This window comes from Ranitomeya variabilis, chromosome 6, assembly GCF_051348905.1.
Source record: "Ranitomeya variabilis isolate aRanVar5 chromosome 6, aRanVar5.hap1, whole genome shotgun sequence".
Classification (NCBI taxonomy): domain Eukaryota; kingdom Metazoa; phylum Chordata; class Amphibia; order Anura; family Dendrobatidae; genus Ranitomeya; species Ranitomeya variabilis.
The window spans coordinates 350673025-350686060 of record NC_135237.1 but is presented as its reverse complement, the minus strand read 5'-3'; the positions used below and the strand labels follow the sequence as shown (position 1 = coordinate 350686060).

The window sequence follows — 13036 nt, the reverse complement described above, 5'->3', positions numbered from 1 at the left end:
TGTACACATATACAGTACAGACCAAAAGTTTGGACACACCTTCTCATTTAAAGATTTTTCTTTATTTTCATGACTATGAAAATTGTACATTCACACTGAAGGCATCAAAACTATGAATTAACACATGTGGAATTATATACTTAACAAAAAAGTGTGAAACAACTGAAATTATGTCTTATATTCTAGGTTCTTCAAAGTAGCCACCTTTTGCTTTGATGACTGCTTTGCACACTCTTGGCATTCTCTTGATGGGCTTCGAGGTAGTCACCGGTAATGGTCTTCCAACAATCTTGAAGGAGTTCCCAGAGATGCTTAGCACTTGTTGGCCCTTTTGCCTTCACTCTGCGGTCCAGCTCACCTCAAACCATCTCGATTGGGTTCAGGTCTGGTGACTGTGGAGGCCAGGTCATCTGGCGTAGCACCCCATCACTCTACTTCTTGGTCAAAAAGCCCTTACACAGCCTGGAGATGTGTTTGGGGTCATTGTCCTGTTGAAAAATAAATGACGGTCCAACTAAACGCAAACCGGATAGAATAGCATGCCGCTGCAAGATGCTGTGGTAGCCATGCTGCTTCAGTATGCATTCAATTTTGAATAAATCCCCACAGGGGCACCAGCAAAGCACCCCCACACCATCACACCTCCTCCTCCATGCTTCACGGTGGGAACCAGGCATGTCACCTTTTCTGCGTCGCACAAAGACACGGTGGTTGGAACCAAAGATCTCAAATTTGGACTCATCAGACCAAAGCACAGATTTCCACTGATCTAATGTCCATGTTCTTTAGCCCAAACAAGTCTCTTTTGCTTGTTGCCTGTCCTTAGCAGTGGTTTCCTAGCAGCTATTTTACCATGAAGACCTGCTGCACAAAGTCTCCTCTTAACAGTTGTTATAGAGATGTGTCTGCTGCTAGAACTCTGAGTATAGGAAAAATCAGCCGCACTCAATTGGTTGAAAGTTCAGCAAACTATGTAGTTTCTTTATTAACATATACAATAAACATCACCAGGTGCTTTTTTAGGAGGTAAATGGGTGGCGGACTATTCAATTCGGGTAACGTTTCGACCCCAGCGGGTCTTTATCAAAACCTCACTTATGCCAAAGAGGTAGAGGAGAGGAGAAAGAGCCGAGTTCCCATAGGGCAGCTCTGGTGGAGTTGTGTGGAAGCGCGTCCGCCTGGTGGGTGATGTAGGACTCTGGGTGGCATTGACCTGGTCTCTAATCTGAGCTGCTGTTAACCTGCAATTTCTGAGGCTGGTGACTCTGATAAACTTATCCTCAGAAGCAGAGCTGACTCTCGGTCTTCCTTTCTTGGGGCTGTCCTCATGTAAGCCAGTTTCTTTGTAGCGCTTGATGGATTTTGCCACTGCACTTGGGGCACTTTCAAAGTTTTCCCAATTTTTCAGACTGACTGACCTTCATTTCTTAAAGTAATGATGGCCACTCATTTTTCTTTACTTAGCTGCTTTTTTCTTGCCATAATACAAATTCTAACAGTCTATTCAGTAGGACTATCAGCTGTGTATCCACCAGACTTCTGCACAACACAAGTGATGGTCCCAACCCCATTTATAAGGCAAGAAATCCCACTTATTAAACCTGACAGGGCACACCTGTGAAGTGAAAACCATTCCCGGTGACTACCTCTTGAAGCTCATCAAGAGAATGTCAAAAGAGTGCAAAGCAGTTATCAAAGCAAAAGGTGGCTACTTTGAAGAATCTAGAATGTAAGACGTAATTTCAGTTGTTTCACACTTTTTTGTGACTTATATACCGTATATACTCGAGTATAAGCCAACCCGAGTATAAGCCGAGACCCCTAATTTTGCCACAAAAAACTGGGAAAACTTAATGACTCGAGTATAAGCCTAGGGTGGAAAATGCAGCAGCTACTGGTAAATTTCAAAAATAAAAATAGATACCAATAAAAGTAAAATTGAGACATCAGTAGGTTAAGTGTTTTTGAATATCCATATTGAATCAGGAGCCCCATATAATGTTCCATACAGTTTGATGGGTCCCATAAGATGTTCCATATTAATATATGCCCCATATAATGCTGCACAAATGTTGATTATGGCCCCATAAGATGCTCCATACAGACATTTGCCCCATATAATGCTCCACAAATGCTGATTATGGCCCCATAAGATGCTCCATACATATATTTGCCCCATATAATGCTGCACATGGCCCCATACATATATTTGCCCCATATAATGCTGCACATGGCCCCATACATATATTTGCCCCATATAATGCTGCACATGGCCCCATACAGATATTTGCCCCATATAATGCTGCACATGGCCCCATACAGATATTTGCCCCATATAATGCTGCACATGGCCCAATACAGATATTTGCCCCATATAACGCTGCACATGGCCCCATAAGATGCTCCATACATATATTTGCCCCATATAATGCTGCACATGGCCCAATACAGATACTTGCCCCATATAACGCTGCACATGGCCCCATAAGATGCTCCATACATATATTTGCCCCATATAATGCTGCACATGGCCCCATACAGATATTTGCCCCATATAATGCTGCACATGGCCCCATACAGATATTTGCCCCATATAACGCTGCACATGGCCCCATAAGATGCTCCATACAGACATTTGCCCCATATGCTGTTGCTGCGATTAAAAAAAAATGACATACTCACCTCTCAGGCCCACGGCACTTGCTATATTCACCTGCTCTGTGCAGGTGCCGAGGACGATAATGAAACATGAGGAGGCTGCGCCCGGCGCGCACAGGCCCGGAGTGACGGCTGTGCTGCCTCTGATTAAGAAGGAAAGTCCCACCTACGGGACAGTTTCACGGTATGAGGGGGCACATTTTGTAAACGTTTATTTCAGCGTGTGCAGGCATCATAACTAAATGAACCACCTTGTCAGAATGCAGCATTTGTGCTGCACAAGGTGGCTCTTTTAGTTACAAACGCCTGAGGGGGGTGACAGATCCCATTAATTCATAGTTTTGATGCCTTCAGTGTGAATGTACAATTTTCAGTCATAAAAATACAGAAAAATCTTTAAATGAGGTGTCCAAATTTTTGGTCTGTACTGTGTATATATGTGTGTGTGTGTATATATATATATATATATATATATATATATATATATATATATATATACACGTGTGTGTGTGTGTATATATAAGCTTATTGCTTGTAAGCGCTGCTCTGAAGGTGGCTCTGAATCACTGGATCTGGACAGCTATAGTGGCATTGCGTGCAGTATCAGTGAGTCCACATTTTGGGCCAGTCGTACATCCATGCTGCTGGTCTGAACTGTCAATCAGGATTGCATCAACCTTTGGCAAGCAGGAAGAAATATTAATGTGCATAGTGTTTGCATGTGTCTTGCAGTTTCATATTTTTAGTCACCACTTACATTTTAAGTTTATGCATAGCTTTATATCATATTAGTCTTTCTGCTTGTACTTTTAACCCCTTCACAACATTTGACATATCATACCAATAAGTCATTGAAGGGAAAGAGTTCCTGACCGATGAAGTATAGGTATGTCATGGCGATCGTGTGTGGCACAGGACCTGCCAGGTGTTCAGCTAACATGACAGCTGAGACTCGACTGTCACAACCAGAAGCGGTGTTCACACCCCACCCATCTGTTTAACCTCCTAAATGTTGCGATCTATGTCGATCGCAATATTTAGGAGGCTGGGAGAGAGAATGGGCTCCCTCTCCTGTCCGATTGGCATCATCGGGAGGGCCTCATCATTCCCATGGTGATTCGAAGTAGTCAGGAAGACATGCAGGTCACCAAGCTACAGTAAGCCTGTTAGACCATGTTGTCTTCTGTCAGTGCAGCATTGAGAGGTATAAAGCACTGCAATGCATTATACCAGCAATCAGACTGATAAAAGTTAACGTTACATAAAAGGCTAAGTAAAAAAAAAAAAACAGAGTGGTATGGCAGCTATCATTGGAAAAATAAAAAAAGCTATAGCTCTCATAATAAAGTGATGCAAAACTAATTTTCTTTTCTGTTTTTGTAAAAGTGCCAAAACATAAAAAGTTATTTTAAATGTGGTATCACTGTAATTGTACTGACCCAAAGAATAAAGCAGTAATGACTTTTACCACACAGTGAACTACTTAAATAAATCCTGAATTGCTGTTTTTTGTTAATTCTGCCTCCCAAAAATTGTAATAGAAAGCTATCAAAAAATGTAATGTGCACAAAAATGTTACCAATGAAAATGACAACTCATCCGACAAAAAAAAAATAAGCCCTCATGACTGTCTAAAGAAATCTAGAAAAATTATAGCTCTCAAATATGGCAATGTGAAAACTTGTTTTTGGAAAAAAATAGCATCCTTTAGTGTGTGATAGCAGCCAAACATAAAAAAAAAAAAATAACCCTGAATGTAAGTACCTAAATACAGTGGTGGGGAAGGAGTAAACTGCTCACCACACCTCTAGCCAAGTTCCTTGAGGGGTGTAGTTTCCAAAATGGGGTCACTTGTGGGGGATTTCCACTATTTGGGTACATCAGTGGCTGTGCAAATTTGACATGGTATCCGATATTTTTTGCAGCCAATTTTGCTCTTCACAAGTCAAAGGGCGCTCCTTTGGAGCCCTGCCATGCACCCAAATGGTAGTTTTCCACCACATATGGGGTATCTGAGTATTCTGGAGAAATTGCACCACAATTTGTATGGTTCATTTTCTCCTTTTGCCATTGTCAAAATGAAAAAATTTGGGAAAAATTGAAATGTTCATTATTCCTTCCACATTGCTTTAATGTCTGTAAAGCACCTAAACAGTTAATAAAATTATTGAATGTGGTTTTGAGCACTTTGAGGGGTGCATTTTTTTAGAATAGTATCATTTTGGGGTATTTTGGTATTTTCTGTAATAAAATTTCTGCCCTCAGTCACTTCAAACATGATGTGCTCCCTAAAAAAAAACAGTTTTGTAAATTGTGTATAAGAAATTGCTGATAAACTTTTAACCCTTCTAACTTAAAATATATATATGTTTAAAAAATTATGCAGATGTAAAGTAGACATACGGAAAATGTTATTTATAAATTATTTTGTACAGTATGGCTAACTGCTTTAAGGATATAAACATTTGAACTTTTGAAAATTGCAAAATTTTCTCCATAACTCTGTTTTCCCAAATAAACGCAAAACATTTCAACCTAAATTTACCACTAACTTAAAATGTAAAGTGTCACGAAAGAACAATCTTGTATCATTGGGATTCATTGAAGCTTTTCAGAGTTATTAACACCTAAAATTACACTGTTTAGAATTCTAAAATTTGGCCTAGTCAGGAAGGTGAAAACAGGCAGGTTTTAAAGCAGGCCCCTTATCCAAGGGGGTCACATTTAGGCGATGTGCCCATGTAGAGTATTTACTTGCAGAAATTTCTGCAATGTTTCTGCATCTTTTGGCAGGAAAAACTCTGCCGAAAAACCGCACATTTTTGCATGCGTTTTTGCATACGTTTTTGTACAGCAATGAATGCTTTTTTGAACTAAATAAATATATTTATAGTTTTGTGATGTAATTTCTTGGTCCAACACACCACCTTTTTCATGCTGATGCAGTAGTAGGGCTTGGTGTTGGCAGCTGTCATTGACAGCAAGCTCTAGGCTTATTAGTAATGAAAAGGTGTCAGCCCGAAACCCTCATTACTAAGCCGATAAGTAAACATACACATTGTCATTAGCCTATGAAGGAGTGTTAACAGAAGGAGCTTAAGGTACCTTCACACTAAACGACTTTGCAACGAGAACGACAACGATCCGTGACGTTGCAGCGTCCTGGATAGTGATATCGTTGTGTTTGACACGCAGCAGCGATCTGGATCCTGCTGTGATATCGCTGGTCGTTGCTGAAAGTCCAGAACTTTATTTGGTCGTCAGATCGGCGTGTATCATCGTGTTTGACGGCAAAAGCAACGATGCCAGCAATGTTTTACAAATGGAAACCAGGGTAAATATCGGGTTACTAAGCGCAGGTACCCTGGTTACCATTGTAAAAGTAAAAAAAAAAACCACTACATACTCACCCTCTGATGTCTGTCACATCCCCCGGCGTCCGCGTTGCTGCTCAGAGCTTCCTGCACTGAATGTGTCAGTGCCGGCCGTAAAGCAAAGCACAGCGGTGACGTCACCGCTGTGCTTTCCGGCTGGCGCTTACACAGTGCAGAGAAGCACAGCGCCGGGGGACGCGGCAGACACCGGCATGTAAGTATGTACTGTTTGTTTTTTTTTACTTTTACACTGGTAACCAGGGTAAACATCGGGTTGCTATGCGCGGCCCTGCGCTTAGTAACCCGATGTTTACCCTGGTTACCCGGGGACTTCGGCATCGTTGGTCGCTGGACAGCTGTCTGTGTGACAACTCTCCAGCGACCACACAGCGACGCTGCAGCGATCGGCATCGTTGTCGATATCGCTGCAGCGTCGCTTAATGTACCTTTACATAGGCTGTAACCAGACAGCAACTGTTAATTTTAAAGAAAAAAAATTATATGAGCTCCAGTTTGATTTTAATAATCAGTAGATATTCTGGGAAGGCGCCAATTGTCATAAAAGTTCCCAGACAATTCATATCAGCTCACAGCTGTTTGCTTAGATTAACTCGTTAGTTTACAGGGGGACCCCAGAAAAAATTTACGTAGGATCCCCCTATAAAATCTAACCAGCAATGGCTAGGTAGACAGCTGTGGGCTGATATTAATAGCCTAGGAAGGGGCCATGGATATTGGCCCCTCCAAGACTAAAAACATCAGCTCTCAGCCGCCCCAGAAAATGCACATCTATAAGATGCGCCAAATCTGGCGCTTAGCCTAGCTCTTTCCACTTACCCTGTAGCGGTGGAAAGTGGGGTTCATATTTCTGGGGTTGATGTCACCTTTGTATTGTCAGGTGACAAAAAGCCCACAAGTTAGTAATGGAGAGGCATCTATAAGACACCTATCTATTACTAACCCCACAGTGATATTGTATAAAAACACAGGCACCCAGAATACAGTCCTTTATTTGAAATAATGACACGGATTACTTTAATAACCTTAATTAAACCATACTTACCGAATGTCTAATCCACCCAAGCCAACGTTTCCTGCCTGCAACAAAAATAAAATAATAAACCACAATATTCCTCACCTGTCCGCCGAGAATATAATCTATAATTCCCACGACATTCCCTTCCAGCAATGAAGAACGTGGCCTTGCACTATAATGATTTGACATTAAAGAAACATACAACTGCTCAAGACAGCTTACTTTACTGAGGACTCGAGTTGCTGGAACTCAAAGGGAACCTGTCATCTGATTCACACTTCTCAAACCATGGGCAGAATGAATTAAACATTGGCTGCACTATTGGCTTCTCAGACATGGGTATTTGAGCAGTGGAAAGTCGGACATGGGTATTGGAGCAGGGGAAAGTCGCTTAGGACCTCGCTTGAATAGTCAGCTGAGACTCACAGTTTACACATGATTTTTCAAATTATGTATTTTTTCTGAAACACCACAAAATGTAGGAGTAAAACATGCCTGGTTGCAGTGGCACAGCCAGTGACTGATTCATGCTGTCTGTAGTCGGGCAGTGAATGAGATGACAGGTTCCCTTTTAGTTTTGAGATTTAAAATTTTGCCACAACAAATCTTCTCGCAATAGGCATTTCCAAGGTATTCTTCACCCATTATATGCAAACTACATGGTACCCTTATCTAATGCTGATCTAAAAGCTTTCTAATCTATTGCAGTTATCATGATCACAAATTATGTGTTACAAGATCAAGGTTAAATACTATTTTGAAATCTCAAGTGAATTTTTATTCTTTCCTTATAGCTGATCTGGATTCAGAACATACTCAGAGGGTCTTGGACATGGAGTATGCCCAACAGATGAAGCTAAAAGAACGACAAAAGTTCTTCGAAGAGGCATTCCAGCAGGACATGGAGCAATACTTGTCTACGGGATACCTACAGATAGCAGAGAGACGAGGCAGGTCACCTCTATATATTATTCTTTTACTGATTTTTCTTTTATTTTCTTAAATATTGTTTTTGTATAAAGTAGTTAAGTTGATGCCAAAAATATGTCTGGTGGAGTGTGCAGTTTTTACATACTGTACCTCACATGTAATTTTTTATTTAAAGACTATGAACACATTTCTCATTAATTTTTTGAATAGTGTTTAACCCCTTAACGACCGCCGATACGCCTTTTCACGGCGGCAGTTAAGGGTACTTAAACCACAGCGCCGTTAATTAATTAATTAACGGCGCTGTGGAAAAAGTGAAAAGCGCCCCCCAGTCTCGGATTTTCTCTGGGGTCTCGGTTGCAGGGGGTAGCCGAGACCCCAGAGAACATGATTCGGGGGGGGGGGGGGGGGGGGGTTTACCGACCCCCGAGTTGCAATCGCCAGTAATTAACCGTTTACCGGCGGTCGAAACAAAAAAAAAAAAAAGCGAATTGCCATTTAATTTCTCTGTCCTCCGATGTGATCGCACATCGGAGGACAGAGAAAATGGGGTCCCAGATCGCTCCCCGATACTTATCTATCTCCCCCGGTGCTCCTCGTGGCTCCCGATGGGCGCCGCCATCTTTTTCCGGGAAAAAAATGGCGGGCGCATGCCCAGTGCGCCCGCCGCCCGGCACCCGGAAGATCCTTGGGGTCTCGGCTGCCGGGGGTAGCCGAGACCCCAAAGAACATGATCGGGGTCGGTTTTTACCGACCCCTGTTTTACGATCGCCGGTAATTATCTGTTTACCGGCGACCGCAAAAAAAAAGTGATGTCATTCTCTGTCCTCTGATGTGATCGCACATCAGAGGACAGAGAAATAGGGGGATCGGGGACCCTGTTATACTTACCGGTGTCCCTGGGTCCTCCTGCTTCTTCTGCTGGCCGCCGACTTCTTGCGCCCGCCATGATCTGCCGGCCGGCAGAGGAAAATTCTTCCTCTTGTTTTATTTTGGTCACTGTGAGATCTTATCACAGTGATCAAAATAAAAAAAATAGTAAATAACCCCTCCCTTTATCACCCCCTTAGTAAGGCAAAAATAAAATTAAAAAAATGCATGTATTTCTATTTTCCAATTAGGGGTAGGGTTAGGGGAAGGGTTAGGATATGTGCACACGTAGAATGGTTCACAGCGGATTTTTCCGCAGCGGATTTGATAAATCCGCAGGGCCAAAACGCTGCGTTTTTCCTGCAGATTTATCGTGGATGTACAACAGTTTTTGTGTGGATTCCCCTGCGGTTTTACTTTACTTGGGCTAAAGTTAGGGTTAGAATTGGGATTAGGGTTGGCATTAGGGTTACATTTGGGATTAGGGTCAGGTTTGGGATTAGGGTTAAGGTTAGGGTTGGGATTAGGGTTAGGGGTGTAATGGGATTAGGCTTAGGTTTTGAGGTTAGGGTTGAGATTAGCATTAGGGGTGTGTTGGATTTAGGGTTTTGATTAGGGTTATGTTAGCTTTGGGATTAGAGTTAGGGGTGTTTTGGGGGTTAGGGTTGTGATTAGAATTATGGATCGGGTTGGGATTAGGGTTAGGGGTGTGTTGGGGTTAGGGTTGGAGTTAGAATTGGGAGGTTTCCACTGTTTAGGTACATCAGGGGGTCTCTTAACACCACAGCCAATTTTGCGCTCAAAAAGTCAAATGGTGCTCCCTCCCTTCTGAGCTCTGCTGTGCTCCCAAACAGTGGTTTACCCCCACATATGGGGCATCAGCGTACTCGGGATAAATTGGACAACAACTTATGGGGTCCAATTTCTCCTGTTACCCTTGTGAAAATAAAAACTTGGGGACTAAAAAATATTTTTTGTGGAAAAAAAAAATATTTTTTATTTTCACGACTCTGCATTATAAACTTCTGTGAAGCACTTGGGCATTAAAAGTTCTCACCACACATCTAGATAAGTTCCTTGGGGGGTCTAGTTTCCAAAATGGGGTCACTTGTGGGGAGTTTCTACTGTTTAGGGTACATCAGGGGCTCTGAAAAAGCAAAAACTTTTTTATTTTTTTTATTTTCACGACTCTGCATTATAAACTTCTGTGAAGCACTTGGGCATTCAAAGTTCTCACAACACATCTAGATAAGTTCCTTGGGGGGTCTAGTTTCCAAAATGGGGTTACTTGTGGGGTTTTCTACTGTTTAGGTACATCGGGGGCTCTGCAAACGCAACCTAACGCCCGCAGACCATTCTATCAAAGTCTGCATTCCAAAACGGCGCTCCTTCCCTTCCGAGCTCTGCCATGCGCCCAAACAGTGGTTTACCCCCACATATGGGGTATCAGCCTACTCAGCATAAATTGCACAATAAATTTTGGGGTCCAATTTCTCCTGTTACCCTTGTGAAAGTAAAAATTAGGGGGTGAAAAGATCATTTTTGTGGAAAAAATATGATTTTTTTTTTTACTTTCATGGCTCTACATTATAAACTTCTGTGAAGAAGTTGAGGGTTCATAGTGCTCACCACACATCTAGATAAGCTCTTTGGGGGGTCTAGTTTCCAAAATGGGGTCACTTGTGGGGGGTTTCTACTGTTTAGGTACATCAGGAGCTCTGCAAATGCAACATGACGCCCGCAGACCATCCCATCAAAGTCTGCATTCCAAGCGGCGCTCCTTCCCTTCCGAGCCCTGATGGATGCCCAAACAGTGTCCCCCCCCACATATGGGGTATCAGCGTACTCAGGACAAACTGGTCAACAGATTTTGGGGTCCAATGTCCCCTGTTACCCTTGAGAAATTAAAAAATTGCAGGCTAAAAAATCATTGTTGAGGAAAAAAAAAGGATTTTTTATTTTCACGGCTCTACATTATAAATTTCTGTGAAGCACTTGGGGGTTTAAAGTGCTCACCACACATCTAGATAAGTTCCTTAAGGGGTCTAGTTTCCAAAATGGGGTCACTTGTGGGGGGTTTCTACTGTTTAGGCACATCAGGGGCTCTCCAAACGCGACATGGTGTCCGATCTCAATTCCAGCCAATTCTACATTGAAAAAGTAAAACGGCACTCCTTCTCTTCCAAGCTTTGCGGTGCGCCCAAACAGTGGTTTACCCCCACATATGGGGTATCAACGTACTCAGGAGAATTTGCACAACAACTTTTTTGGTCTAATTTCTCCTGTTACCCTTGTGAAAATAAGAATTTGTGGGCGAAAAGATCATTTTTGTGTAAACAAATGCGATTTTTTTTTTTTCACGGCTCTACTTTATAAACGTCTGTGAAGCACTTGGGGGCACAAAGTGCTCACCACACATCTAGTTAAGTTCCTTAAGGGGTCTAGTTTCCAAAATGGTGTCATTTGTGGAGCGTTTCCACTGTTTAGGCACATCAGGGGCTCTCTAAACATGACATGGCATCCGATCTCAATTCCAGCCAATTCTGCAGTGAAAAAGTCAAACGGCGCTCCTTCTCTTCCAAGCTCTGCGGTGCGCCCAAACAGTGGTTTACCCCCACATATGTGGTATCGGCGTATTCCGGAGAAATTGCACAACAAAATTTATGGTTACATTTCTGTTTTTACACTTGTGAAAATAAAAAAAAATGGTTCTGAATTAAAATGTTTGCAAAAAAAAAGTAAAATGTTCATTTTTTCCTTCCACATTGTTTCAGTTCCTGTGAAGCACGTAAAGGGCTAATAAACTTCTTGAATGTGGTTTTGTGCACCTTGAGGGGTGCAGTTTTTAGAATGGTGTCACACTTGGTTATTTTCTATCATATATAAATGTGATGTGGTCCCTAAAAATAAAATGGTGTTGTAAAAATGAGAAATTGCTGGTAAACTTTTAACCCTTATAACTCCCTAACAAAAAAAAAAATTTGTTTCCAAAATTGTGCTGATGTAAAGTAGACATGTGGGAAATGTTATTTATTAACTATTTTGTGTGACATCTCTCTCTGATTTAAGGGCACAAAAATACAAAGTTTTTAAATTGCAAAATTTTAAAAATTTTCACCATATTTCCATTTGTTTCATAAATAATCGCAAGTAATATCGAAGAAATGTTACCACTAACATGAAGTACAATATGTCACGAAAAAACATTCTCAGAATCAGCAGGATCTGTTAAAGCGTTCCAGAGTTATAACCTCATAAAGTGACAGTGGTCAGAATTGTAAAAATTGGCTCGGTCATTAAAGGGCCACGGTCACCCCCCTCCAGCCGTTATAAACTAAAAGAGCCACCCTGTGCAGCAGTAATGCTGCATTCTAACAAGGTGGCTCTTTTAGTTTTTGGTTCAAGTATTCCCAAAATAAAGCGTTTTGAAACTTATCCAAAATACCTGTCTTTATCCAGGGAGGCGGGTCCTCACTCCCCAGCTTGAACCGCTACTCTGCCGTCACTCAAATCTTCAGGGGCATTCAGCGCCGCCCCCTCCGCGCTTTTTTCGCTTCAAAACCGGCGCCTGCGCTGTGTTTAAGCTCTGGCCGTCTGACGTTCCAGCCAGGCTTGCAGACTGCGCCTGTGCGGGCATTGCGGCCACGCACCTTGGGAATCCCAGCCCCGCAGTGTGTTATGCATTATGCACAGTGCGGGGCTAGGATTCTGTCACGGGAGACCTAGGCAGGAAAGAGCTAATAACCCGGGCCCCTGCAATTTCCCTCAGACTAGGGAAACCCTGACTGTCCCTCTCCCAGAGTTTACACTGATGCTGTGCATGTCTGGGCCTCCACCCTCGCCTTATCTCCTGTTTCAACCCTAGGCTGAAACTACCTCCCACCACCCAGTGAAGACCACACTCCAATACCCACAGTTAGCACAGACAAGGATAACGGAAAAGTAAGCACCACGCCGCAGTCACTCAGGAATATACTATAAATGCAAAGGGCAAAACAAATACAAATATAGGAAGGAGCAAATAAGACAAAGGGAAATACACCACCAGCAACGATTCTCCAACTACTAGCTCATCACTCCAGACCGAGATAACAACGCACAAGACAGAAGCTATAATCGGCGACGCCCAATGTTCAGGAGAACTATTTAAAGGCAGTGGGCATGGCCC

The 13036-nt window shown here is 42.4% G+C and overlaps 1 protein-coding gene across 5 annotated transcripts in view; it reads left to right on the top strand.

Moving 5' to 3' along the window:
* The window catches only part of DTNBP1 (dystrobrevin binding protein 1), a 234886-nt gene that overhangs the window by 204446 nt on the left and 17404 nt on the right, over positions 1–13036 (top strand). For 4 of the 5 annotated variants that reach the window (XM_077269927.1, XM_077269925.1, XM_077269922.1 and 1 more), the window contains one exon: positions 7863–8018. In XM_077269927.1, the coding sequence (XP_077126042.1) occupies positions 7863–8018 (156 nt within the window). Of the gene's footprint in view, positions 1–7862; positions 8023–13036 lie in introns of all 5 variants that reach the window. The other variant, XM_077269923.1, reaches the window with a different exon arrangement.